This window comes from Drosophila subpulchrella, chromosome X (genome assembly GCF_014743375.2).
Source record: "Drosophila subpulchrella strain 33 F10 #4 breed RU33 chromosome X, RU_Dsub_v1.1 Primary Assembly, whole genome shotgun sequence".
NCBI lineage: Eukaryota > Metazoa > Arthropoda > Insecta > Diptera > Drosophilidae > Drosophila > Drosophila subpulchrella.
The window spans coordinates 10,794,806-10,820,508 of NC_050613.1; the positions used below are offsets into that span (position 1 = coordinate 10,794,806).

General features: G+C 46.0%; 7 protein-coding genes across 8 annotated transcripts; 3 read left to right on the forward strand and 4 right to left on the reverse strand.

Annotated features, from left to right (window-relative positions):
- Positions 1-96: 96 nt before the first annotated feature.
- Positions 97-1,029, reverse strand: LOC119556425 (40S ribosomal protein S14a-like). Its single transcript, XM_037868644.1, has 3 exons — positions 970-1,029; positions 455-719; positions 97-394 (listed from the first exon to the last, which is right to left on the reverse strand). The coding sequence occupies exons 2-3, from the start codon at positions 689-691 to the stop codon at positions 176-178; spliced, it is 456 nt and encodes a 151-aa protein (XP_037724572.1). The 5' UTR covers positions 692-719; positions 970-1,029; the 3' UTR covers positions 97-175.
- A 196-nt stretch (positions 1,030-1,225) lies between these two features.
- On the reverse strand, positions 1,226-2,212 carry LOC119556388 (40S ribosomal protein S14a). The gene is made up of 3 exons (XM_037868563.1): positions 2,137-2,212; positions 1,631-1,892; positions 1,226-1,571 (listed from the first exon to the last, which is right to left on the reverse strand). The coding sequence occupies exons 2-3, from the start codon at positions 1,865-1,867 to the stop codon at positions 1,353-1,355; spliced, it is 456 nt and encodes a 151-aa protein (XP_037724491.1). The 5' UTR covers positions 1,868-1,892; positions 2,137-2,212; the 3' UTR covers positions 1,226-1,352.
- A 393-nt stretch (positions 2,213-2,605) lies between these two features.
- On the forward strand, positions 2,606-4,253 carry LOC119557967 (dehydrodolichyl diphosphate synthase complex subunit DHDDS). The gene is made up of 2 exons (XM_037871012.1): positions 2,606-3,387; positions 3,696-4,253. The coding sequence occupies exons 1-2, from the start codon at positions 2,731-2,733 to the stop codon at positions 3,939-3,941; spliced, it is 903 nt and encodes a 300-aa protein (XP_037726940.1). The 5' UTR covers positions 2,606-2,730; the 3' UTR covers positions 3,942-4,253.
- Positions 4,254-4,922: 669 nt separating this feature from the next.
- On the forward strand, positions 4,923-14,114 carry LOC119558325 (ATP-dependent RNA helicase dbp2). Of its 2 annotated transcripts, none has more exons than XM_037871741.1 (4): positions 4,923-5,456; positions 5,906-7,432; positions 7,739-9,430; positions 9,493-14,114. In XM_037871741.1, exons 2-3 carry the CDS (start codon positions 5,921-5,923, stop codon positions 8,999-9,001), a joined length of 2,775 nt encoding a protein of 924 aa, XP_037727669.1. In that variant the 5' UTR covers positions 4,923-5,456; positions 5,906-5,920; the 3' UTR covers positions 9,002-9,430; positions 9,493-14,114. The 2 variants fall into 2 exon arrangements, with proteins under 2 accessions (XP_037727669.1, XP_037727670.1); XM_037871742.1 differs by having other exon boundaries at positions 4,923-5,177; positions 5,908-7,432.
- A 750-nt stretch (positions 14,115-14,864) lies between these two features.
- Positions 14,865-16,198, reverse strand: LOC119557911 (synaptobrevin homolog YKT6). Its single transcript, XM_037870918.1, has 2 exons — positions 15,821-16,198; positions 14,865-15,729 (listed from the first exon to the last, which is right to left on the reverse strand). The coding sequence occupies exons 1-2, from the start codon at positions 15,943-15,945 to the stop codon at positions 15,255-15,257; spliced, it is 600 nt and encodes a 199-aa protein (XP_037726846.1). The 5' UTR covers positions 15,946-16,198; the 3' UTR covers positions 14,865-15,254.
- A 275-nt stretch (positions 16,199-16,473) lies between these two features.
- On the forward strand, positions 16,474-18,993 carry LOC119556465 (protein hold'em). The gene is made up of 3 exons (XM_037868712.1): positions 16,474-17,436; positions 17,492-17,648; positions 18,494-18,993. The coding sequence occupies exons 1-3, from the start codon at positions 16,521-16,523 to the stop codon at positions 18,879-18,881; spliced, it is 1,461 nt and encodes a 486-aa protein (XP_037724640.1). The 5' UTR covers positions 16,474-16,520; the 3' UTR covers positions 18,882-18,993.
- LOC119556464 (sorting nexin-25) lies at positions 18,914-25,593 on the reverse strand. The gene is made up of 12 exons (XM_037868711.1): positions 24,711-25,593; positions 24,512-24,651; positions 24,267-24,363; positions 24,049-24,183; positions 23,816-23,992; positions 23,093-23,265; positions 22,627-23,033; positions 21,829-22,566; positions 21,567-21,746; positions 21,369-21,506; positions 20,622-21,305; positions 18,914-20,564 (listed from the first exon to the last, which is right to left on the reverse strand). Exons 1-12 carry the CDS (start codon positions 24,824-24,826, stop codon positions 20,208-20,210), a joined length of 3,342 nt encoding a protein of 1,113 aa, XP_037724639.1. The 5' UTR covers positions 24,827-25,593; the 3' UTR covers positions 18,914-20,207.
- Positions 25,594-25,703: the final 110 nt, after the last annotated feature.

Below are 25,703 nucleotides of genomic sequence, written 5' to 3' on the forward strand. Positions count from 1 at the left end.
CATCGATAGCAGCGAGAATGTTGTGTTGCCACTGGTCAAAAACAAACACCTGCGAAGCGGGGCAACCCAAAACAAGCCGTTTCCACTGCATTTTCATTTTTTATTTCTACATTTATGCTGTATTTCATAGTATAAAAAAATAACGCAGCGTCAGGACCGGGTGTCGCACATATTTTTACAGACGACGACCACGGCGACCGCCCTTCCTGCGGGTGGAGTCCGATGGGATGGGGGTGACGTCCTCGATGCGGCCGATCTTCATGGACGAACGGGCCAGAGCACGCAGAGCGGACTGGGCACCGGGTCCGGGGGTCTTGGTCTTGTTGCCGCCGGTGGCGCGCAGCTTGATGTTCAAAGCGGTGATTCCCAGCAGCTTGCACTTCTCAGCCACGTCCTGGAGGGGATTAAGCAGGGTTATCAAGGGGGTTGACAAGGCATAAACCAAGGATCTCACCTGGGCGGCCAACATAGCGGCGTAGGGCGAAGCCTCATCACGATCGGCCTTGACCTTCATGCCTCCGGTGACACGGGCGATGGTCTCACGGCCAGACAGATCCGTAACGTGGACGAAGGTGTCGTTGAAGCTGGCGTAGATGTGGGCCACTCCGAAGACGATCTCGCCGTCACGAACCTGGGGTCCCAGCTGGACCTGGACCTCCTCCTTTTGAACTTTAGCCTTCCTGGGTGCCATTCTGCAAGGTCTGCTCGTCGATCAGCAACTAAAAAGGGCAGGAAAAACAGCTTTATCAATTGCCGGCTCAAGTCACTCACAAAAACAACAACAAAAAACAGCGAAACACAATGTAATTGAGTTGCATCCACACCGTGCCAGCGTATTTTCTCAATTTAAGTTTATTCATTTCATAAAGATTTTTTTCCACTAGCCGAGGCATCTTGGCGTTTTTGCCGCTCAATTCGCAAATTGCAATAAAATCACAAAAAAAAGGGGGGAGAAAATAGCAAACGAACCAATTGCGTGAACCGGATACGAAAAAAGAAAGCAAAAACAACACAGCTGGTGAGGCGATAGTTATCGGTGGCAGGGCTGCTTTCGCGGTGCTATCGGGCTGCCACTGGGCGAGTCGGCACAAAAGGGTGGCAACCCTACCACCTAAAACGGACAATTTTTGTAAACATTTCGCCAAAAACCTTAATAAATCTTTTGTGAAAACAATTACAGACCCCGAAAACCAAACAATAAGCACGCACAAATGTCTTGTAATCATTTACATCATATTTTCCTGGTTTATTACTGTGCACCTATGCACACAAACAGAATAACTTTCTTATCGCATACACAAATGCAGTATTTCGACCAAAAACAGGAATTCCTGCTCTCCAGATTCCGCCATTTACAGACGACGACCACGGCGACCGCCCTTCCTGCGGGTGGAGTCCGATGGGATTGGGGTCACATCCTCAATGCGGCCGATCTTCATGGACGAACGGGCCAGAGCACGCAGAGCGGACTGAGCGCCGGGTCCGGGGGTCTTGGTCTTGTTGCCACCGGTGGCACGCAGCTTGATGTGCAGGGCGGTGATGCCCAGGGTCTTGCACTTCTCGGCCACATCCTGGTGGGGATTCAAACCGTTAGAGGGGCTCCAACTGGACTGGACAAGCCGCAACTCACCTGGGCAGCCAACATAGCGGCGTAGGGCGAAGCCTCATCACGATCGGCCTTGACCTTCATGCCTCCGGTGACACGGGCGATGGTCTCACGGCCGGACAGATCCGTAACGTGGACGAAGGTGTCGTTGAAGCTGGCGTAGATGTGGGCCACTCCGAAGACGATCTCTCCGTCGCGAACCTGGGGTCCCAGCTGGACCTGCACTTCCTCCTTCTGAACTTTAGCCTTCCTGGGTGCCATTCTGGATTTGTTTGTCGATCAGCAACTGCGGGAATAGCAAGGGAATGGAATGCACATTTTTAGCCACACTGCCGTTTCACAAACAAAAACAAATGCATGCGCACAAACAAAACAAAAAACGTAAAAAAAATGCAGCTGCCGGGCAGCTTTTCAATGGTTTTCAACCGGCCCTTTGAACACTCTTGAGGGGAACACATTTTTAGGGTCTCAAAAGGGCTCAAAGTCGGGTTTTTTAACAAAAAATTGAGGGGCAAAATTTTAGAACGAACCACTTGCGTGAACCGGATATCAAAAAAGAAGGCTGTCGTAGCTGTCAAAATGACAGGGTTGCTGAGTTCGTGAAAATGTGGCGATAGTTGATCGATACTTAATCGAGCGTGGTTTCAAACCTTCGTAGAATTCGAAATGGGTTGCAGTTTTTAATTGGCTTAACAACATTTTTATACCATTTATATTATAAACTCAATTTATTGCATTCGATTAGGCCACGTCAGCAATGTAAACTGCATATAAAAGGGCTTTATGCCGTGATAAGGCATACTTATTGTAAAGGTTCGAGTTCTCGCTAAAAAGTTATCGATAGTTGGCGTCTATGGTCACCCTGAGGTAGGAGTCTTGGATTTGCTTATCGAATGGGTTGTGTCCATGCTTAACATCTATCGAATGGTTTATGTCTGGATTTATATACATAGTGGAAACGGTCACACTGGCTTAATAGAGATGTGCTACCACCGATAATACCCGTTTCGATAGGCGAGCGCTCGGCGGTGTAACAGCTCTAATCACAAGACACCCAAAAAATAAATAAATATATCCAATATTATATCCACCGAAGCGAGGCAATCGCGGAAAACTCAACGGCCATGTCGTGGGTCTCCGACTATAAGTACACCTGGGCGGAGCAGCTGGCTTTGCGGACGCTGCGCGCCTGTGGCCACATTCCGAACCACGTAGCTTTTGTGATGGACGGCAATCGGCGGTTCGCCCGCTCGCAGCAGATTGATAAGATAGAGGGCCATTCGCGGGGATTCGAAAAGCTGGCGGACTGCCTGCGCTGGTGCCTAGACGCCGGTGTTCGCGAGGTGACCACCTTCGCCTTCAGCATCGAGAATTTCAAGCGCTCCAATGAGGAGGTTGAGGGTCTGTTCAATCTGGCCAGGGAGAAGTTCGCCCGCCTGCTGGAGGAGACTACCCGGCTCAATGAGCATGGCATCCGCATCCGTGTGATTGGGAACATCGAACTGTTGCCCCTCGATCTGCAGAAGCTGGTAGCCTCGGCCATGCTGAGCACAGAGCGCAATGACAAGCTCTTCCTGAACGTGGCCTTCGCCTACACATCGCGGGACGAGATCACGCAAGCCGTGGAGACGGTCCTGCGGCACGGAAGCCAGGATCTAGCAGCCGCGGACATCAGCGAACGGCTGCTGGAGGAGTGCCTCTACACGCGACACTCGCCGCCACCGGATCTGGTGTTCCGCACCTCCGGCGAGACCAGGCTGAGCGACTTCATGATGTGGCAGGTGCGTGGAAGTTGGGAAACCCTTAAAAAATCCTTAGTTACCCATAGCACCTACTTCTATAGACATTAACATTCATTAGAAATTCCTTTTTGAACTCTGATTGCACTCTTTTGTTTTGTTGTTAATGAAATGCATAATGCATAAGCTTTGAGCTTTGATCATCATTGAAAAGTGTCCAAGTCTTCATGGTAAAGAAAATAATGATTTTATTTAGGTATTGACTGGTGAAATTGCACCTTCAAGTTAAGCAAATAGGGCTTTAAATTATGAAATTCTAAAATACTAAACAGCCGTTTTATCCCTTCCAGCTAAGCACCTCCGTGCTGTACTTCAGCAACGTCCTGTGGCCGCAGATCACCTTCTGGCACTTCCTGGCCAGCCTTCTGGCCTACCAACGCGACCGCTGGCAGCTGGATGACTTCCGGCGGGCGGAGAGAATGCACAGCTACCAGCTGGCCAAGACGAGCGACTTCTACAGCGAGCGGGTGCAGAAGTTCCTCGCCACCATTGACGAGGACCGGCGGAAACTGCTGGTCCGACTGGCCGCCAACTAACGTCCGTAGCTCCCTCCGATTTCAGCATGTCGATGTTTGTGATATGACTGGGAAATAAATCCGTGTAAATAACACTCATATATGTACGTACAGCTGCGACTGGCTTGCAGCCTCCTTAAAAAACCTACGGGTTTCACGTGTCCATATGTGTTCCGTTGGAGATTTCTTCACTTAAATGCACTTGTTCAAGACATTCAACTGATTTGTGGCCGAAATGTGCGCTTACCTAGATTATTTGCAATATTCAGTTTTAAAATAAGTACCATAAAGTGTTTGCCTTTCGTTTGGTTAGTAAATTATAAAAAAGATAAATAAATTGTGTAAAATTACTGGGGAAATATGGGGATTTCTATGAAATTTTAAAGATTTTTTGAATGGTGGACATATTTTTATGACGCTTGTATAAATTCAACAAATGGTTCACTTCAATTTAAAAACAAAATTAATACAATATTTTCTGTAAAAAAAACCAAAAACATTTAAATTTAAGAGAGTTATTTTGTACATTTTTTGTCGCCAGTGTTTAGAAATGCAAAAATTTTTTTTTAATTAACATTTAACAATATTTTACAAAATCAAAGTTCATAGAAAGCGAAAAAGCAGAACATTTTTCAAAGATTAAAATTTTTTGCGAAAAAAGTATATATTTGTAATTTGTATGTGGACATAGATATAGACAATTTAACTTAATTTGGAAATTATTTCGAACATTTTCATTTAATACACCGTTAAATGTAAAAAAGAAAAGCATTCATTAATATGAATAACATTTTTAAACCAGGGCGGGCAAAGACGTTGCATATGGTCACCCAAAGTACATTGCGTGCGGGGTGGCAACGCCCTGTTGTTTTCTAGTATTTTTTCGGATTTGTACAGGATTTTCTTTCCAAAAACGATAACGATAGGCGCTGAGTGGGACCTTTTCCCACTGGCTCTTTTGTTGTTGTATTTTTCTTGGTATTTTTATACCAATTATTGGTGCGAAAAGTAGACGGATAAAGAAGAAAACAGAACAGAACGGCAATTGGAAACGAAATGTGAACGCGGCCTCTCACAACAACAAAAGAATAGTTGCAGCAACGACGCGCGTGTGTGTGTTGCTACATGTGAAGAGCAAAGAGGAGATCTAACCTAACACAAGATTAATTCAATAATTAAGAAATTAACGGTTAGATTCTCGCGGCGAAGGCGGCGGCAGTAGCGAATTAATTGCAAATAATTACCTCTCAACAAAAGGTGAGCAGAGCCAGAGCCGAGCAAAAAGAGAAGAGAAGGCGTGTGAGCGTGACGAAGAGCAGAGAGCGAGAGAGCGAAAGGGAACGGATCGAAAGAAAAGGAAAGGCAGGGAAAAATCGAAGAATCTTCGCCGAAAACCCAACTGGCTGGGGAGCAAATGTCAAATTGCGGCGCATAAATACATTAATTTGAAGCCCCCCGCACAAGTCAGGCTCCTCCAAATTTACACACTCTCACACACACACACCAGGCAGCAGTTGTCGCAACAGGAAAAAAAAAGGTGAGTTTTGTGTGCAAGTCGAGGCGTGAAAATGCAGTGCATTTTTTTTTTAAGTTAACCGTGTGTGTGCGTGTTCACTCTCCATCTCTCTCTCTCTCTCTCTCTCCGCGTCTCGTGTGCATTGGCGATGCTGTATTGATTTTTTCGGTGGTGGCTAGTGGGTGGGTGGTGGAACCGGAGCCGCCCCTCTCTTTGCCTATCAAACCCATACCCTCCGCCCCCCTCCAAAGCAACCCCCTGCCCCATGAGCAGAAGTCAAAAGCGTTTCTCTATTTATATTTACACTCCCGAGCGGCGGAATAGTGTGAGAGCGAGAGCGAGAGAGCGCGAAACAGTTACAAAAGTGCAAAGTCTGTGTGTGTGCTTGAGTGTGCGTGTGTGTGTGTGTGTGTGTGTGGTGGCGAGGTGTATCCATTCGACTTTGCTGATCTTTTGTTCATTTCTTGACAGGATTCAGCACACGATGTATGCCGGAGCATATGCACCCAACGCCGGCGGCGTTCAACAGCACACGGGCGGCGGTTACTATGGCAACGGTGCCGCCGCAAGCGCTGGCAGTGGCGGCAATGGTGCCCCACGCCACGAGCGGACCTACTATCCGCGCAGCAATTTCGCCGGAGCAGCCGGCGGAGCGACCATTAACGGGGCGGCCGGTGCCGCGGGGAGCATGCACTTTGGCCAGCCGTACGGCGTGATGACCTATGGCATCCAGAATGGCCTGGGTATGGGCGCCGCTGGAGCCGGTGGCGGTAATCCGTATCGCCAGCAAAACGGCGTGGCCTTCGCCGGAAACGGCCTTGGAGGCGGTGGTGCCGGTAACGGTTCCGGCGGAGCTGGCGGCTATGGCGGACCGCGTAGCAAGAATCCCAATTACGCACAACGCTACCAAAAGCCGCACAATGGTGGCGGTGGAGGTGGTGGCTACCAGAGCAATAACTACAATGCTGCCGCTCTGGGCATGCTCTCCAAGGAGGAGCGTGCCGAGATCCAACGTGAGAAGGCCAAGAATCCTGGCCGCAATCTTGTCAAACCCGTGTGGGAGAATCTTGAGCCCTTCCACAAGGACTTCTACAACATACATCCCAATACGCTGGCCAAGACGGAGCAGCAGGTGGCCGATATACGCCGTGAACTGGAGATAACCGTTTCGGGCAGCGAACTGCCCCATCCGGTGGTCAGTTTTGAGGAGAGCTCGCTGCCGAACCACGTCATCGAGGAGATGAAACGCCAGGGATTCACCAAGCCCACGGCCATCCAGTCGCAAGGCTGGCCCATCGCCCTGAGTGGCCGCGATCTGGTGGGCATTGCCCAGACCGGTTCCGGCAAGACGCTTGCCTACATGCTGCCGGCCATTGTGCACATTGGCAACCAGCCGCCCATATTGCGCGGCGAGGGACCCATTGCCCTGGTGCTAGCCCCCACCCGGGAGCTGGCCCAGCAGATCCAGTCGGTCGTGCGCGACTATGGACATCTGTGCAAGCCCGAGATCCGTCACACTTGCATCTTTGGCGGCTCATCGAAGGTGCCGCAGGCACGCGATCTCGATCGTGGTGTAGAGGTGATCATTGCCACACCTGGACGACTGATCGACTTCCTCGAGAATCGCAACACCAACTTGCAGCGCTGCACCTATCTGGTGCTGGACGAGGCCGATCGCATGCTGGACATGGGCTTCGAGCCTCAGATCCGCAAGATCATTGAGCAGATTCGTCCCGACCGCCAGGTCGTCATGTGGTCCGCCACCTGGCCCAAGGAGGTGCAGGCCCTGGCCGGCGACTTCCTCAACGATTATATTCAAATCAACATTGGCTCGATGAACCTTTCGGCCAACCACAACATCCGCCAGATCGTCGAGATCTGCACCGAGATGGAGAAGCCGCAGCGCATGGTACGCCTGCTCAAGGAGATCGCGCCGACCAACAATTCGGCCAACAGTGGCAACAAGATCATCATCTTTGTGGAGACCAAGATTAAGGTGAGTTTTTCAAAGAATTATAGGTTATCTAGTGTCAAATGTCGTTGTGCCCCCTCTCAATTTACTGTAAACTAATGCCACAAGATATACCAAGTATTCTTGAATTTCTTGATTATACATAACTATTATGTGCGGAATTTGCTTTGTAAATATCTAGTATTCCGCCATTTGTTTATAGTATTCAAATAGTATTAAATGGCAACTGGCGAAGGGAATATGTTTATGTGAAACAAGAACGCATATCTTAAATTGCAAGCTTCTAAGGTTCCCCTACTAATTCCTTTTGTTTCCCTTGCCCTCTTTCAGGTGGAGGACATCCTCCAGATCATCCGTACTGAGGGCTACACTGCCACCTCAATTCACGGCGACAAGACGCAGAATGAGCGTGATTCTGTGCTGAAGGACTTCCGTAACGGCAAGTCGAACATTCTGATCGCCACCGATGTGGCCTCGCGCGGTCTCGACGTCGAGGATCTGCAGTACGTGATCAACTATGATTACCCTAACTCCTCGGAGAACTATGTGCACCGCATCGGACGCACTGGACGCTGCCAGCAGCTGGGCACTGCCTACACTTTCTTTACGCCCGACAATGCCAAGCAGGCGCGCGAGCTGATCTCTGTGCTCGAAGAGGCGGGCCAGACACCCTCGCAGGCCCTCCTGGATCTGGCCCGCTCGATGCCAAGCTCGGGCGGCTATCGCGGCAACAAGCGCTGGAACAACAATGGCGGCGGCGATCGCAACTCGGGCGGTCACAACGGCGTCTATCAGCAGCGCAACAGCAACCCGCTGAATTACCAGGCGGGCAATAGCTACAACAACAATCGCGGTGGCCTGCCCACTGGCAGTGGCGGCTATCAGCAGTATGCCGCTGGCGGCAATAGCTATCAGCAGAATGGAGGTGGCGGCGGCGGTAGCGGCAACTGGAACCGCATGAACCAAATGGGACAGGATGGCCAGCAGCAGCGCAACGGCAACACCTATCGCCCGAGGGCTCCGTTCAACAATGGCGGGCCACGTGCCATAATGGGTCACCAGGGTGGCGGCGGAGGAGCAGGTGGTGTGGGCGGCGCTGTCGGCGTAGGCGGTGGCCCCCAGCCGCATATGGCACCCCAGCAGGGTGGCCAGTACATGCCGCAGGCCTATCGCAGTCGTGGCCAGTTTGTGCCGCAGGGAGCCGGTGCCGGTGGCATGCCGCCGAGATTCCAGCAGTACCCCAAGCGGGAGTACCAGCAGCAGGGCGTGACCCACTACGGCCAGCAGGCTGTGCAGCATCAGCAGCAGCAGCAGCAGGTGCAGCAGACTGGCCAACAGCCCAAGGCGCCCAAGGATGATGGCAGCAAGTATGCCCAAGCGCCGCCACCGGCTGCTGTGACCACATCGCTGGTCCATTACACGCCGGCCAATTCGCCACCGATTGCCGCCGTGATTGCGGGCACCAATCCGTATGCCAATCAGTTCAGCATGCCGGCCACCTACTATGCCGCCCAGCATCACCAGTTTGCCCCGGCCGTCGCCGGACCTGGACCAGGACCCGGCCAGGCCATCGAGCAGGCAGGACACCAATAAGAGGGCGTGGAAAAGCGGAATGTGGATCGTGGAGAGCTACAACAACAACAAGAACAACAGCTTTAGCAACAACAACAACATCAGAAACAACAACACCAACGACATGGACAAACAAACACCATCAGACCAAAACCACACAGTCATGAAATCGAAATGCATATGAGAAATGAATGAAAGAAAGGATATAAGTTGCCAGCAAATAAGAGCGCAGTTACTCTTATGAATTCTAAGCGAAAAAGTTGCCTTTTTCACTTTCGTTTTTTATTTCTCCCCACTCACTACCATTATTAGCATTTTTTTGTATTCTCTTTGGCTCATTCAAGCATTCGCAGTTTGTGTTTGCGACACAATTTGACCTCCAATTTCCCCCTCGACCTTTCATTCGTTACTGTTCTTTGGGCAAACAGCCGCAAACATCAATAACCAGGGGTGAGTTGGCCTTGTATTTTGGATGACAACTAGTTTTTAATGGACTTTTCTCTTACACACAGCCATCGCAAGGATCATCGCCCTCGAATTAAACCCACATTTATGTTTTCCACAACAAGGTAAAACGAAACAAAAACAAGAACACCTCGAACGTGAAAAATTATCGTAGTTTTTAAGCTTTTTCACACACAAACACAAACACTGACAGTTGCATGTTCTTCGAATGTTTAAAAAGAATTAAGTAGGGTTATTATTATTTCTTTTCCGCCAAGCAAAATCAAGCGAAATTAAAACTAGAGACACCCACACACACACACAGACACTGTTAATTAAGCGATATATACAAATAATCATGTGTATTAGTTTTTACACGATGCTAGGAACACAAAACAAGAAAAAAACAAGCACGCAACCAAAAAAAAAACATAAATTTTGAATTCAAAAATTGTCAAAATAAGGGATAGCAAGAACCCCTTTTTCACTAACTTGGTTGGTATGAAATGAACGGTTTGCTTATAATAACACACATTTAAATACATGTTTAATTATTTTATACACATATGTATATCCGAGCGAAATTTGCAACAAACAATTACAACAAAGGGAAAACTGACTAAATTCTACACAAATTCCATTTAAGAAAACGCAGCTAACGGTTGAGATATATATGTACACCTGTACTTTGGCCAAATCCAAAATAGGAAAAAAAAGGAAATGGGCAGCGCTGCTTTGGTAGGAAGTATGTAAAAGAAAAGCTAACAAAAAAAAAGAACAATCGATAATAATAAAACAATTGAAGCAATGGGAGAACACTCACACAGCCACATAGAACCCACACAAGCACACGCACACACACACCCACACCGAGACACACACACACACACCACGAACACCACAAGGACAAGCAAATTTAAAGTTATTTAATTTCCCATTTTGATACATATGTATATGTGTGTATTCTATATATATATGTATATATATAGCTTGATTTTTAATGGAGATTAAAACAAAACTCATTTTGTTTAAGACACTTGATAGAATTCGATAATAATCCCCCTAACACAACATTCGCATAAATTAACGAGGTTTTTTCAAAAGTTCTATGCAAATACTTGAAAAAAAAAATTATACAATTACATTTTTCAATTATTCCAAGACCAAAGAACAGAAGCAGTTGAAAAGAGAAGAAAGAAAGAAAGCGAAGAAAAAAGAAAAGACGCCACATTCATCCATAAAAACAAGTAAAGCGAACACGAAACAAGAGGATTAGAAGGAGGAACACAAAACATGGGTAGAAGATCGAGATCGAATAATGCCAAGCAATGCCACACGAAAATAATGATAATAATAATACAGCAAACATAATGCATACTTCTGACTATTCCAAAAAAGAAAGCTCTCTTCCGTTTCCCCATATGTTTATATTTTTTTTTTGTTCCATTATCATTTCTCCAAATTGCCCTATGACTTTCTCCTCTTCCTTTCGAATGCCAGAGTTCAGTACGAGTAAATAGGTAGTAGTAACGAATCACTAATTGGCAGCTCCAGTTACATATAGTTAGCAGTAATATATCCAAAAATCGTCTGTCCAAGCCGTTGTCCAAGTTGTTGCAAGCAGTGCAAGTTGTCCTCCGCCATGGGAACAAGCAGTACAAAAAGACTTAGAATTTTGGAAGACGTAACGGACACAAGGGAATATTCTACAGAGGAAAAATGTGTGAGAACCACTCAGCAAATAGATGAAAATCATGTAGATTATATTTATAAATATATATTTGTTAGCCGATCGGGGGGAGTGAAAGGAACACTTCTAATCATTTTTTTTTTATTAGTTTTCTACGTGTACGGTTTCCTTTTTAGCAAATAAAAGTCTGGGAAAACAAGAGGGAATATTTATATATGGGTATATCGTCAACACAAGGATCTCTTTTTAAAGCAAAAGGGCATGACTCGACTTTTTTATATAGACCTATAATTCATAGAAAAGTTCATTTCATTTTTTGGGTATCTCGGGGTTTTTAGTTCTTTCATACATTTTTAAAAAACTCATTGGAGACGGGAACGAGGGAACTACAACTAAATAATGTTATTTTTTGTATGTACTCTAGGCGTATACGCAATGTTACCAAGTGAATTAACGTTCTTATTTTTATAATTTCCTACTTCTTAATTATGATTTCGATGCAACCGAATTGTGATGATGTGATAGACTTATATAAACAAACGAAAATACAAAAATACTAATTAATAACCAATTTAAATGAAGTAAACGCAGCGCCCCCAAAAAGGCCAGGCCAAAATAACTGAAACTGAAGCAGAGGCAGCTGAAACTGAAGCTGAATCTGAGTCGAAATCAGTATCTGAATCAGAAGAGGACTATGATATATGTTATGTATTTGTATTATTGTCGTTGTCGTTGTCGCTTATAGACAATGTCTGATGGCTACAATATAATGTATTATGGATGACTTGAGGCATACATTCTTTTTTTGAAGAAATAAAACTATAGAGCGCGATATTTGTATTGTATTTATCTATAAGTTGTTGTGTACACACTGCGAAAAACAAACAAACCAAACAACAAACTAAAAAAAAAAAGCAAAAAAAAACACGGAAACACACACAAAATCAAAACAAAACGAAAAAAACGAGAAAAAAAAGAGCAAAAGAAGTTGAAACTGATAAAATTTAAGAGTAACTGAAACCGAAAGCCCCGAAAAACTGAAGGGGAAGTCGGAGAATTCGTTGTCCCCTTCGCACTTTTGAGGCAAGTCCTTCGTTTAAGTCCCGATCGATCGCTCTATCTCTGTCTCTCTCTCCTATCCCTATCTCTCAGCCCCTATACGATATATATTTCTCGCTCGCAGTCTCTTCTTAAAACGATAGATTTAAAACGATAGAAATTCGCATATACATATATTTTTGAAAGTATAGAATTGCAACTTTTGAAAAAATGCAACCAAAAATAAAGACGAAAGACTAAAGCCAAAAACAAAATGAATTCAATTGTTTGAAGCAAGAACAAGAGAATAACGGTGAATGCGCAACGAAGTGCCGTTATTTCGATAGTTTGTATAGCTGTTTTTTTTTTCCGTTTCATTTACTTAGAGAACTAAAAATCGTTTACACACACCAACACACCCACACACATACGCGTTTTTGGTTTAGTTTTTGTTTTAATTTTTGATTTGTTTCGTTTTAAGCTTTTCGTTGGTAAACCAAAAGATATATGTGTATGTATGGGCATACATGTATCGATGTCGATAAAGTCGATAAAGTGAATGCATTTACCGTTACAGTGCGACGCGCACAAGTGCCAAAAATGCAGCAAAAAACACCCGCACACACCCACGCACTCTCACACCACACACAACAAACACAGACACACAGAGACACATCGAAGACACCCACACACAAAAATTTCTTATAGATGATACAACAAACACAAACGAACATATAACATATTTACGGTGGACAAAAGGAGGTTATGAGCTGACTTTTTGGCGTTCGCACATCCTGCGTTGCCCACTGTACATACAAGACCTACAAGACAAGCATACTTTTAAGCGCCAAAGTTAGGAGCGGCTTTTGAGGGTTCTAAAATAAAAGCGAAATAAGAAACCATTAAACACCAGACTTGTTGGGCAAAAAACATTTAGCAGCAGCAGCAGAGCCAGTTCGTATGTTATAAGCTAAATTTGCCTTCCGCAGACGGAACTAACTTAAAAATAATAAAATGTTTAAACCAAAACCCATTGTGATAACAGCTGCGTAAACGAAACACGTTAGAACCTTACTTGTATTTCGATTGCAATTCGATAAAACGATAAAACGGGGATCCCCCACTAAGTCCTAAATAATACAAATTCAATCAAAAGCAAGCAAGCCAACAATTTATCCAAACTAGTTTTTAAACGAATACAAAACTCACCCAGCCGCACATACACACGTATTTTACTGATTTGAAAAGGAGGAAATCTATTCTTGATTTTCATTTGTTGTGTTGATCAATGCAAATTTTAGCGAAAAAAAAAGAAGAAAAATACAAAACCAAGAAATACACAGGAAACACGAATGCAAATTCTTAGCCATTTCGAAGGAGCGTGCATTTAGAAGATTACATCAAATAATATTTACACTTGCATATATTCAAAGCAAACCATTTGAATGAATTCTAAATATTACTATAGATCACTAACACAAAATGCAACTGAGGAGTCAGTCGATAAACATATGCATACAAGTTAATGCAATCAATGAACGAGGAGCCAAGCAAACGCGTTTGAATGTAAGTTTGCAGCTTAAGCTAAGTTAGCACACACAATATTATATTAATTATAACAAAACGATATAGGTATGCAGTATAATGCATATATTTATAATGCACCGCCTCCCCTTAATTCCGTCACAAAACAAAAGAAAATCGGGACGGAAGAGGGGCTTAAACTAACGGAGAAATCTAAATTGTAATCAATTTGCCTATCTTATATTAGGTTATACGTACCCATAAACATAACCCCGTCCTCATCTTGAATTGGACAACCAACCTTCCCCTCCCAAAATGTTAAACACGAAAACGTAAAAAAAAACGCATAAATATGAAATATGTAACGGAAATCTTTACAAAAAGCGAAATAGATATCTTCTATATAATAAATAAACGCCAACAAAAATCACTTTTAAATTGAAGTATTTTTCTTTCATTTTTTGGGTGCTTTGGATTGTAAGATTTTAATATTTTAAGTAAATCCTAAAGCCAAATGGAGTGGTAGGTATATAGGCATGTCATGGAACTCGGATTTCAGCAGGCGAAATAAGTTTCCATAAAGAACGCAGGAAAAAAAACGCGAATTCTTCAGCAGAGATAACGTTAAAAATGTTTTAATTTACTAACACGATTTGTACATAGAAACTACATAAATGGTAATTTTGATTTCACAAAATAAACAATATCAAAATGACTAAAATTTTCCCATTGTTAACGGAAGAATATAAAAACCGCGAATTCTTCAGACGAGGAAACGTTAAAGATGTCCTAATTTATTAACACGAGTACATGGAAACCAAAATATCTTAGGATTTCAAAAAATTAAAATCACTTAATCAAATAAACAACATTAAAGCGAATAAAATCTCCAATTATTCTCTTAATGCAGTGAACAGGAAGTAATAACACGCTCGCTTCGAATCACATTTCCCATAATACTTCTTTATTGAAACGCCCACACATTCCGATCGCCAGTTGTCCAGATCGAAAGTGCGACTGCGCGTGTATAAGTATAGGAGCAGCCTCCCCGACTGTCTATGTAGATCCGCCGAAAAGGCGATAACAAAGCCCACAACATCAATAGGTAGCGAAGAGTCAATCTCGGACCTCCGGAACAGATAAGAGAACATTATGGTAAACATAGAACACAGTACAGCAATAGCCACATGGGTTAAGATCGTAATTTGTATTGGTAATAATAACATCCAGATATCCAAAGCGTAGACATATACAGACAGGACCCGAAGATCCGCAGACGAGTAAACATTGGGTTAGCGGGCTTACATAACTGGCAACTGGCCTTCCTATTCATACAGTATAGTATATATAGTATATAAAATTAACTAATTCATTTATAAAAAGCAATCATCATCAAACTCCAAGCCGCGCCGCTCCCAAGCAGTTTGTTTGGTTTGTAGTTTGTTTGTTGGTGTTATCGTGTTATCCTTTGTGTTTCTTTGTTTGTCTTTGATTTTCATCATCTGGTGTTTTCTGTGGTTCCTTGAGAGGATTGGAGCGTGGTGGTGTGGTGGGGGAATGAGATGTGGTTGGCGGCGCCTAGGTGAAGCTGCAGCAGGAGTTTGTCTTTTTCGCCGTCTTGTAGAAGGCCTTGCTCTGCAGCGACAACTTCTCCGACTTGCTGACCATGTCGTCCAGCTTCTCGCCCCGCTCCAGCACCGCCTCGATGGTATTCTTCAGGATGATCTTCGTCTCGTCCAGATCGTTTTGCATTTTCGTCAGCGGATCGGCTTCGACGGGATTCTGATAGCGTGCCAGGAACGCTGGCAGCAAATCGAACGAGATGGTGGCCTCCGTGCCATTGGGCCACTGATCCGCCGACACCTTGGCCGTGAAGTCGTCGAGGATCTTTGTGATCAGTGTGTGGGCCACGCGATGCGGATACTCATGATCGGCAATGAGGACACCGGCCAGATTGTCTGCCCGCACATAGACATGACACATGTAGGCGTCCTGTTTGACCGACTGCCGCAGGGCCGGCTGTGTGCGCTCCACGATGGTCTTGGATGCGAAGCTGCAAGAGAAGGAGGGGAGGCAGTGAGGGAGGGGATGTAGCGACTGATTCGATGACTCTTTGAGCCTGCGCCGTCCACATGCATACTCACGTCATGAACTCATTGACGGTGCCACGTTGGAAAAAGGAGAAGGACTGCAGGTCGGCGGCGGTCTTTAGGAGACGCGCCTCGCTGGCGCCCTTGTGGAAGATGCTCAACGCGAACAGCTTGACCATTTTTAATGGGGGGGGCTGCCTAGGGTGAATCTGCGGGTTGCGAAAGTGGGCTGCTGTTGCGCTGCTGCTCCTCCTGGGATGCTCCTAGGGCTCGGGCTGGATCCTGACTGATCCTGCGTTGCTGCGGCGGGTGGGGTGGCTTTCGTTTCAGTTTCACCGCGCTGGCATTCGTGGAAAAGTGCGACAAGTGAGTTTTGTTCAGCGCAGTAAATTCGTGCTGTTGCCCCGTCTTGTATTGTATATGTAGGTGTGTGTGTATGTGCGGGTACAGCGTTGCCAGACGATGACGAAATGGGCTTTTCCCTGAGTGTCCAACTGACCAGCCCTGATTTCCCACCAAAAAATATTCAATTTAATTTTAAATGCTACAATTTCTTAGGTAGAATTTTAAATTAAAATGTTACTTAATAAATTAAAGGAAAAAAGCCTTGAAAATACCTAATTTAACTTTCTTAATAGCCATTTGTATTTTCCCATCGCTAGAAAATCGATAGCAACTTATCGGCGGCTTCCAATGTAACGGTTTTCTTGGGCCAGTTGCAAAATTGTTTTGCGAATTTTCGTTAATAACATTAATGGCAAAGCGCGTGAAATTCCAGCGCCTGGCGGAGATGCAGCCCACAATGACGCACTTCTCCACGGTGGCGCTGATTGTGTCCAAATCCTCGCCGAACATCTTCTACGACAAGATGAGTGGCACCGAGCGAGGAGTCATCACCCTGACCATCCGAGATTCCCCCAATCACCTGACCAATTGCAAATGCTGGGGCCAGCGGGCCTGCGTGGATGAGTACGCGGCCATGTTGCAGATCGGCCATGTGGTGGACATTGTGGGCGCCAAAGTGATGTCCATACCGGAGGCTGCGCCCGGCGAGCAGCGTTACCAGCCGCAAGGGACGCTTCCCTGCGCCTTGGTGGTCAACGAAGGAGCCGGCTATGTGGTGCGACACGACAGCGATGACTCAGCCAACATAATGATCCTTCAGCAGCTGCTCCAACGTCCCATCAGGCCACTCGGCGCGGTTCTCAAGCTGTCGGATGTGCGTGCCGGGCTTGGATCACCCGATAAGATTATCTCCTCCTATGTGAATCTACTGGTGGCCGTGGCAGCAGTGCGTCCAGTGCGACATATCAAGCGAAAGCTGTCGGCGGTCCACAGCAAGGTTCAGGATCTATTGCACTGTCTGGAGGTCATTGTGATCGATGCCAGCTATCCGGAGGGCATGCTGTTCTCCGTTTGGCAAGCCGACTGGATACGACGTGCTCAACAGTGGCAGCCACGTCGCACGGTCCTCCATTTGGTCGACGTACGGGTGTCCTTCTCGGACTTCCACCGATGTCCCGTGCTCTCCCATTCGAATTGCACGCTAATTTGCGAATATCCCCAAGCGGCTGGCGAGGATTGCCGCCTCTTGCTGGCCTTCGCCGCCACTGTGCCACTCAAGAGCTTCGATGGCTGCGCCCAGGCGGAGCTGGACAACCTGCCTGCAGGTGGGTAACTACCAGATATCCTATACTTTATATGTAGTCTCTGGTTTACTTGTAGCCGCCAGCATTCAAGCCCAGATGACGGTCAGACAGATATATACCCGTGCCGAGGGCGAACTTCAGGATGCCTCTACCAATCAATTTACAGCTGTGCTGTATGGCATGATCACCAAGTTTGACTTGGACGGACTGTCCTCCCACATCAATAGGAAGTGGCAAGTGCAAAATCATAATTTACCCCTTATAAAAAATGCATAAATTGGTCAAAAAATAAATTTCCCCAAAAACTATGCAGATCGTTAGCATGGAAAGCAAGTTTATCAAAACAGTTGGTCTTTTAGCTGTACTCCTTAATTTGGCTGAGTTACGATTAAAAAACCCAAAAAAATTGTTTTTTTCACTAAAATCGGAAATCAAAAAAAAAAATTTGTGTGAACCCATAAAAAAATTCAAAAATTGATCAAGAAATAAATTTCCCTCAAAATTATGCAGATCGTTAGCATAGGAAGCAAGCTTTTCAAAGCAGTCGGTCTTTTGTCTGTACTCCTTTTTTTGGCTGAGCTACGATTGAAAAACCCCAAAAAAATGTTTTTTTTCACTAAAATCTGAAGTCCAAAAAATCATGATGTGAACCCTTATAAAATTTCGAAAATTGGTCAAAAAATAAATTTCCCTAAAAATTATGCAGATCGTTAGCATATCAAGCAAGCGTTTCAAAACAGTCGGTCTTTTTAGCTGTTCTCCTTGATTTGGCTGAGCTACGATTGAGAAACCGCAAAAAAATGATTTTTTTCACTAAAATCTGAAATACAAACAAAAAAAAACATGATGTAAACCCTTAAAAAATGTGAAAGTTGGTCAAAAAATTAATTTCCCCAAAAGTGATGCAGATCGTTAGCATAGGAAGCAAGCTGTTCAAAAAAACATGATGTTTTGGTTGAAAGAGGTCCGAAAGAGGAATGTCATATTTCGTTGAGCTCGTGGTTTAGTTTCCAATCTATTAGCAATTCACATTTTTTTCGCCAAAAAAAAACAATAAAACAGCTTTTTTCCATTTTAGCACCGCCTGCCAGCGACTTATACCACGAAACCTGGAGGATTGTGCCTGGGACTCCTGTCAGATGGATTATTTGCTGGGCACCGATGGTCCCAGATATACTAGATACTTCAACATCAACATTCAGTTTTCCGACCAGACGGGCACCCTGGTCGAGACCCGGTTAGCTGGCCAACCGGCGGAACGGATCCTGGGTCTCCAGCCGGAGGATTTCGAGCGACTGACGGAACGTGACAAAAGTGATCTAAAGTGGCGCTTCCTGCTGAAATACTTTGAGGCAAGATTGCTGGTGAAAAAGCCCACGGGAATGCGCAATAATCTCGTTGTCGTGGTGGTCGATATGCAGGCCATTCCTCTCCAGAAGCTGTCCGAAAATGTGGCCGTTTTCTAGATGTAAGCCCATTAAAAGACTGGCCCAAAATGTACATAAATAGCGAACTTTATTTCGCATTTTCACATAAAAGTGTACAACTGCAATACATAAATAGATTGAAAGCGCCTAGAAACTTTGCCAGGATGTGGGTGTTAAGTGGGATACGTTTGGCTCACTGGGATGAATCGTCTAAGTGCCATTTTGCCTAGTGCTAGAGTGGGTTTTGGGGTTTTTTTTTTGGGGTGGTGGGTGTCTACAGGGCGTTTCAGGTCCATAAAACAGTTTTCGGCCATAGTTTATTCTAATAATTTGGATTTTTTGAATCTCAATTTGGTATCAAAATGCAGCTGGATTACTCCAAGTGCTTTGGGATTAATGCTTCTTTAAAGTCCTGACTTACGACTGTTTTATTGTTATCAAACGTACTGTTTAAAGACAGCTTTAGGCAACTATAAGTCATTAAAATACAAATTTTGGTCAGTTGGGGAAAATTTGAAATACAATTTTTAATTAAAAAATAAAAAGGGTTGAACAAATAAATAACTAAATTACAAATTCGAAAAGGAATACAATTTTCGCTCAACAGGGAAAAGTATAAACTGAATTATGTGTAAAAGAGCAATAATAAAACTTAAATAATTAAAAACCATACAATCAATATCCTGCCATTCAGCCATAGTTTAACAAATCTGCAAAAGCAACAAGATTGTGACCCCTAGACCTGCCTTATAGCCATGGAACGCACTGTTTAATACGCTTACAAGTTTGCCTCGAACTAATCTCACCTGCCTTGTGATCTATAATCTTTTTGTGAGGGGGGAGATGGATCTGCAGCTGGAGCGGATTGGGGATCACAAGCACCGACTGACCGCCAGCTGCAGACACAACTTTGGGCTCAATATCTGCTACTATAAACTATAATTAATAATCAATCAAAGCTGAGTGTCACATTTCACTATACGAGTATATAAACAACAATTTGGTACAACGCTTAATACTGACCTATGTACAGACATATACACATAACAAACAAATCTGGCCTACAGGAGGTGATGGACAAACGAATCAACAACAAGGACCGAAATCATATGGATTTTAAGTCTGCATTTTGTACAGGGAATGATACTGGTGTAACTACTGAGTTGTGTTGCCTCCTACTTAACTATTCTTTGTAATCCCTTTCTCCGGCTAAATCAACAATATCCACCGTACTCAGAAAGAGCGAGACAGAGAGCATTAAACATCAAACATAAAATCAAACGAAAATCATAAATAAAAAACATAAATGTAAGTTTAAGTTTAAGTTAAAGTTAAGGTAAGGTAAACCGAAGTGGGGCGTCGTCCCTACTTGGAGCTGCCCGCCTGCGAGTGGTGGTGGTGGTGGGATGTAGCGTGGTGGTAGTGCGACTGGTGGTGCGACGCTGCCCCACCACCGCCGGAGCCACTGCCTCCCGCAGCGGATCCGCTCGCCGTCGAGGATCCCTGATGGTTCTGGTGGCCTCCTGCGGACGCACTGTGCCCTCCGCCACTGTGATTCAGCGAGGGCAGCGAAGCGGATGCCGTGGCAGCCACCAGTGCCGCTGCAGCAGAGGCAGCTGCCGCTCCAGCGGTGGCCGTATTCAACTTGGTTCCATTGGCATTGTTCACCCGCAGCTGGCGGATCTCGGGAAAGAACTCAATCATGAGTATCTCCAGCAGCTCCTGAAGATCACACATTTATTAATATATTTGTCGATCAATATGGCATAAGCAACTCACGTAGAACAGCTGCTTGTTGTAGGCGGGATTCTGCAGGGCCTCGAACACCTTGAGGACACCTCGCTTGGCCGCCTGGGCCCCAACCAGGTTGCACAGCACCTCCGGTATATGATCGGTGAGCAGCGCCTTGGCCGCCGTGGTGGTCATCTCCCGCATATCCTCCGATCGCGTTGGATAGGCGGAGGCCAGGACGCCGCCCGGCCAAAAGGACTTTAGGATGGCCGAGAAGTAGTTGTGCAGCATTGACTCCTCAAACAGATAGGCCACCGATTCGCGGATCTGCCGATTGATCGTCCGGCCGTATGTGATCTGGACAAAGGAGATGAGGCTCTTGCGCAGCCACTTGAACACCCCGCCCATGTCGAAGATCTCGCCCATTAGGGCGTACAGCGGCTCCGCTATCGAGTCCTTGCTGTCCAGATCCGCAGCCAGCATTTTGGCCTCACCGCCGGATTCGCCATCCAGATAGTTGGATATGTCTTCGTCGTCGCGCTGCAGCCCCCAAAAGGGATCGGTGGCCTTGCTGGCCTCGTGGGCCTTTCCAGCATCGCTGCGGAAAAGCGTGGCCAGCGAGAACTTGGACTTCTTTGGCGAGGGCAGCGATTGCTTCAGATGATCCGAGCTGGGGCTGAGAAACGTGTAGATGGCCTCGCTGCCATTCAGATGGTCGTCCTCTAGGATGAACTAAATAAAAGGAATAGCAATTTAATGTAAGTTCCTTATTAAAATTTAAATACTGCAGCTTACATTCAAGAACTTCTGAATCTGTGCCTTGGCCTTCTCCTGGCCATGCCTGTCTGCCTTCAGGAAAAAGAACTTGAAGTTTGTGGGCAGGTCAATGGCCTTCAGGTTGGAGCTCACGTGCCTCAGTTTCCGCTGTAGCTCCTTTAGAAATAGACAAAATGTTAGTTCTGCTCAGAGCAGAGTACCGAAGGGAATACCCACATGCACTTGGTTGAGGGAGCGCATCACCACCCAGCCGCTGGAGATGCCCGAGGGTCGCCTGCGCATATGGGCATGGCCGCTGTCGCCGTTCTTGGATGATGTCGGTTGCTGTGGCGCATTTATGTCTTCGTCCACATGCACCAGGATCATAAACTGCAGCGATTCCTTCTCATCGGAGACCTGCAGCAAGCAGAAAAGATACAAATTGTAAGTTTAAGGTGTTTGATTGATGGGTAACACCCCAATCTGGGTGAGCACTCACCTCCACGCTTTGTATGGTGGCCTTCCACTTGCCCAAATGCTCTGTCCAGGCGTCCGTGCGCCGCAAATGCGCCTCCGTCTGGCGCTTCTCGCTCTTCAGCCACTCCATCTCCTTTTCGAGTATGGACAGTACCTTGGACTCCGGCTTCACCGAGTACTTAAGGGCGTCCAGCGCCTGGTTCTTTTTGTCAATGCGTTCCTGTATTTGTTCCAGTTTTCGTCGTGCATACGACGTGTGGGCGGCCACATCGATGGCCCCACCGGCCCCGCCGTTAAGTCCATCCGACACGCCCGGCTGCTCATCCGCCAGCGGCTCCGGGGCATCGCCAATGGTGTGGCACATCAGCAGAGTAGGATCTGCAATCTCATTTGAGTCCAGCGCCTCCTTCAGCTGGCGGTATTGATCGCTCAGCACAAATGGCGGATAGTACTTCTCCTCCAGCGTGCGTAGTATATTGCGCTGGATATCGTAGAATATATCCGGATCGGCATCGCCTAGCAGGAACGTTTCGATCAACTTGCGCTCATGCTTATCGATGTGGATCTCTGACTTGGGCACCCGGATGTATGTGTAGAAGATCTCCGTGCCCAACTGATGGCTGGCCGACTTGTGCGCGTGCTTGATCTCCTCCACGGCCAAATAGAAACCAATCAGGGCGCTGGCCTTTAGCGGCTCCAGGAACAGGGTGAAGTAGCGACGGCCCACCGCAGTGTTCAGGATTTCGACCAGGGTCAGGTCCTGTAAGAAAATATAGGATAGTTAAAATAATAGAAATGAAAAGTACCGAAGATCACTCACAATATCGCTGGAGTAGTTGCCATTCCAGCCGAACTTGGCCAGGTTCTTCTCGCACTCGCCCTTGGCCATCGTGAGCTGGCGGACATAGCGCTTCAGCCGGACGGCGGCCGTGAGCTCCGACTTGGAGAGCGAGTGATCCTCGTGATCCGGATCGAGGCCTTTGGCACGCTGCAAATTCTGCATGGTGGTGGCATGCATCAGGTCGTTGACGATGCTCTTGCGGATGAGCGAGAGCTCCTCGAGGTTGCCCGAGTTGTTGATGATCTTGAGGAAATCCTCGAAACTGGCGGCGTACTCGTAGCTTCGCTTGCTCATCGCCGCCGCCGCCAAGCGAGTCTCTATGTTCTGCACAACCTTCTGGTTGATGTAATCCGGTGCTGTGAGCATTTTGATCATCGGAAAGAAAACTACGGGTAAGATGGTTGGTTAATGGCTGGATATTATTGTAATCTTGGGAACTACTCACTCTTGTAGGAGAGAATCTCGCTGAGCAGGACCTTCAAAGGAGGCAGTGAGTAGCCGCGGGGCAGCAGCAGGATCACCATAATCTCACACAGCTTGCGCAGGAACTCCATCTCCTTCTCTTCATCAGCGAGGTACGGGTTGGTACTGAAAACTGGAGGCGAGTTTGTCTCAGCTCTAAAAAAGACAAAATAGTTAGATTTATTAATAAGGCTTTCAAGAATTAATAACCTATATACATATTATAACCCTATTATTAAATACCCTTACTTTTAGTTTTATCCAAAGTGCGACAATCGTTAAACAACAGAACTCACTAGTAATCACAGGTATTGCCTTTCCGCTTATTAATTACCAACTTAATGATTTGTGATTGATGACTACTCGCTGACGCATATAAATTACATTTAATTCTGGACACTGCATTCTTCCATGATTTGAAAAAAAACAGACAAAGATATATAACAAAGAAACTAATTGCAAATGATATCTTAATATATCTTATCAATAATACTTTGAATTGGATTTCTTTGTTTCAAGCTTGATTAAAAAAAAGAGTTATTACTAATCTCACCATTTCATGAGATATTTGTAATATAATAATAATATCTTCGTTTTTGGAGTTTTTCGACATATAGTTAGGGTAGGACAGCTTATTTTTAACCATTCCTACTTATTCCTACTTATATACTCAAACTAATAAATGATTATTAAGAGTAGCACTTACGCTCTGGCCTCCGCAATGCGAATCTTCTCCAGATGCACCGTCACCCGGTTGACCATGTCCACGGCAATGATCTTGGCGGCGTCCATTCGGGTGGCCCGCTCATGAATCTTCTGTATGGCGTTCCACAGATCCTCGCGCACCACATCGTTGATCAGCTTGGGCTTGGTGACCACATAACTAAGATATAAGGGAACCATTAGCGAAGGTTTTACTGGGTCAACCGATGAACTCACCCCAACCATGGCAGCATAAAGTCCCGCAGAACATACTCAATGATCTGCTGAAGCTGCAGGTCCACTGTTTTTCCAAAAATCAAGGGCAGATTCGAGGGATTCTTGATGGGCTTGGGCAGATCGAAGATGTTGCTTCTGCGGGTGAAAAGAGATAGGAATGGAGATGGAGATAGAGATATAGGGGGTACATATCATATAGAGCAAAGTCCGGAACTCACTTGGTGGCATTGTAGAGCAGTCGCGAGGGCACGCGACTTGGTGGCGTCGGCTCGTTGGTGGTGAATATATAATGAATATAGACGGTGCCGGCCACAGCTGTCGGCGAGTGATAAGGGCCATTAGATATTTGGCAATTTTAATTAGCCCCTTCGCTCGGGCAACTGATTGCCCGATAAGGTGACTCATTCCCCCCAAAATCATTCCATTCCAATGCTACGCCCTGGAATCGAGGCGGAAGACTTACCCGCAAAGACCAAGACCAGAGAATAGACCACGAAGGCGAAGAACAGAAAGAAGGTGGGATAATACCAGATAACGGCCAGCAGTGTCAGTGTGATGCCCGAGACGATAATCCTCCAGTTAAGTTGCAAAGCACGTAGCAGTCTATAAGGGATATTCGGGTATATCAATTGGGCTATGGATAGTATAGATGGGTACTGTACCTGGTGGCCAGGAGCGTCAGGCGTTGCGTGGCCGTTACGGATGGCTCCGGTTCGATGGGAAACAGCGGCAGGCGGCGATTCTCCATGGTGTCCACTGCGCACTCCTCCGATTCCATCGGCCAATTGACTCCGGACTTCCGAATCACTGCCTCAGCTTATTGGCTGCTTGTCTTCTGAATATTTGATGAGTTTCGTACATTTTCGACCCGCTGCTGACCATTAAAAATAGTTCTCAGCAATTGCGTCAATTCCGCTTTGCTCTGGTGTCCACCTCCTCCTCCTCCGCCTTATCCACGGCCGTCTTCTTCTCCTCCTCCTTCACCGCTTCTCTTCGCCACCTCCGCCTCCGCGAATGAAAAACGAACACAAATATGGTATCGTATGGTGTATCGGTTTTTGGAGAAGCGTCGTATCGTATATAGAATATATGATATGGGGGGCAGAGGCTGAAATTCACGGGCACGGGAACGGGCTAAAGTGGAGACAGCTGGCTGGGAATCGGAACCCGAATCACAACTGTCTGCTATATGTGCTAAATCAATACTGGGCGACCCAGCGGATCCGCAACAAGTTGATTGGATTGGCCAGCTTTATCCGGAGCGGAGTTTCATTTTTCATTTCGATTCGATTCGTTTCGTTTCATTTCCGAGGAAGGAAATCAAAACAACTCGACTCTGATTGCTGATTACACACTCTCCTCCGATTTTGGTTGTTGTTGCTGCTGGCGCTGCTGCTGCGCAGTTGGGATCGGTTCTTGGGCTTGGGCTTATCGCAGCGGCCCTGATAACACGTCACAAGTCCGCTTTCACGCCCGGCTATCCACTATCTTTACTGTTATGTTTATGATTTTCGCCAATATATATACACCTCCCTCCCATATCGTCGATAGACCGAAGGGCCCGCCTATCGGTGGCCCAGCGATAGTTCCTGCCGTCATCGAGAGTGCCGCTATCGATTTGCATTCGAATTCGAATTCAAATTGGATTTCAAATA

Coding starts and splice junctions, on each gene's coding strand:
- LOC119557967 (XM_037871012.1), top strand. CDS start 2,731: ATGTCGTGGGTCTCCGACTATAAGTACACCTGGGCGGAGCAGCTGGCT. Junction 3,388..3,695: donor GCGACTTCATGATGTGGCAG/GTGCGTGGAAGT, acceptor TATCCCTTCCAG/CTAAGCACCTCCGTGCTGTA.
- LOC119558325 (XM_037871741.1), top strand. CDS start 5,921: ATGTATGCCGGAGCATATGCACCCAACGCCGGCGGCGTTCAACAGCAC. Junction 7,433..7,738: donor TTGTGGAGACCAAGATTAAG/GTGAGTTTTTCA, acceptor GCCCTCTTTCAG/GTGGAGGACATCCTCCAGAT.
- LOC119556464 (XM_037868711.1), bottom strand. CDS start 24,826: ATGGAATCGGAGGAGTGCGCAGTGGACACCATGGAGAATCGCCGCCTG. Junction 22,567..22,626: donor GCAACTACTCCAGCGATATT/GTGAGTGATCTT, acceptor ATTTTCTTACAG/GACCTGACCCTGGTCGAAAT. Junction 21,747..21,828: donor CCACCATACAAAGCGTGGAG/GTGAGTGCTCAC, acceptor TGCTTGCTGCAG/GTCTCCGATGAGAAGGAATC.
- LOC119557911 (XM_037870918.1), bottom strand. CDS start 15,945: ATGGTCAAGCTGTTCGCGTTGAGCATCTTCCACAAGGGCGCCAGCGAG. Junction 15,730..15,820: donor ACCGTCAATGAGTTCATGAC/GTGAGTATGCAT, acceptor CTTCTCTTGCAG/CTTCGCATCCAAGACCATCG.
- LOC119556388 (XM_037868563.1), bottom strand. CDS start 1,867: ATGGCACCCAGGAAGGCTAAAGTTCAGAAGGAGGAAGTGCAGGTCCAG. Junction 1,572..1,630: donor CCGCTATGTTGGCTGCCCAG/GTGAGTTGCGGC, acceptor AATCCCCACCAG/GATGTGGCCGAGAAGTGCAA.
- LOC119556425 (XM_037868644.1), bottom strand. CDS start 691: ATGGCACCCAGGAAGGCTAAAGTTCAAAAGGAGGAGGTCCAGGTCCAG. Junction 395..454: donor CCGCTATGTTGGCCGCCCAG/GTGAGATCCTTG, acceptor AATCCCCTCCAG/GACGTGGCTGAGAAGTGCAA.
- LOC119556465 (XM_037868712.1), top strand. CDS start 16,521: ATGGCAAAGCGCGTGAAATTCCAGCGCCTGGCGGAGATGCAGCCCACA. Junction 17,437..17,491: donor GCTGGACAACCTGCCTGCAG/GTGGGTAACTAC, acceptor GTTTACTTGTAG/CCGCCAGCATTCAAGCCCAG. Junction 17,649..18,493: donor TCCCACATCAATAGGAAGTG/GCAAGTGCAAAA, acceptor TTTCCATTTTAG/CACCGCCTGCCAGCGACTTA.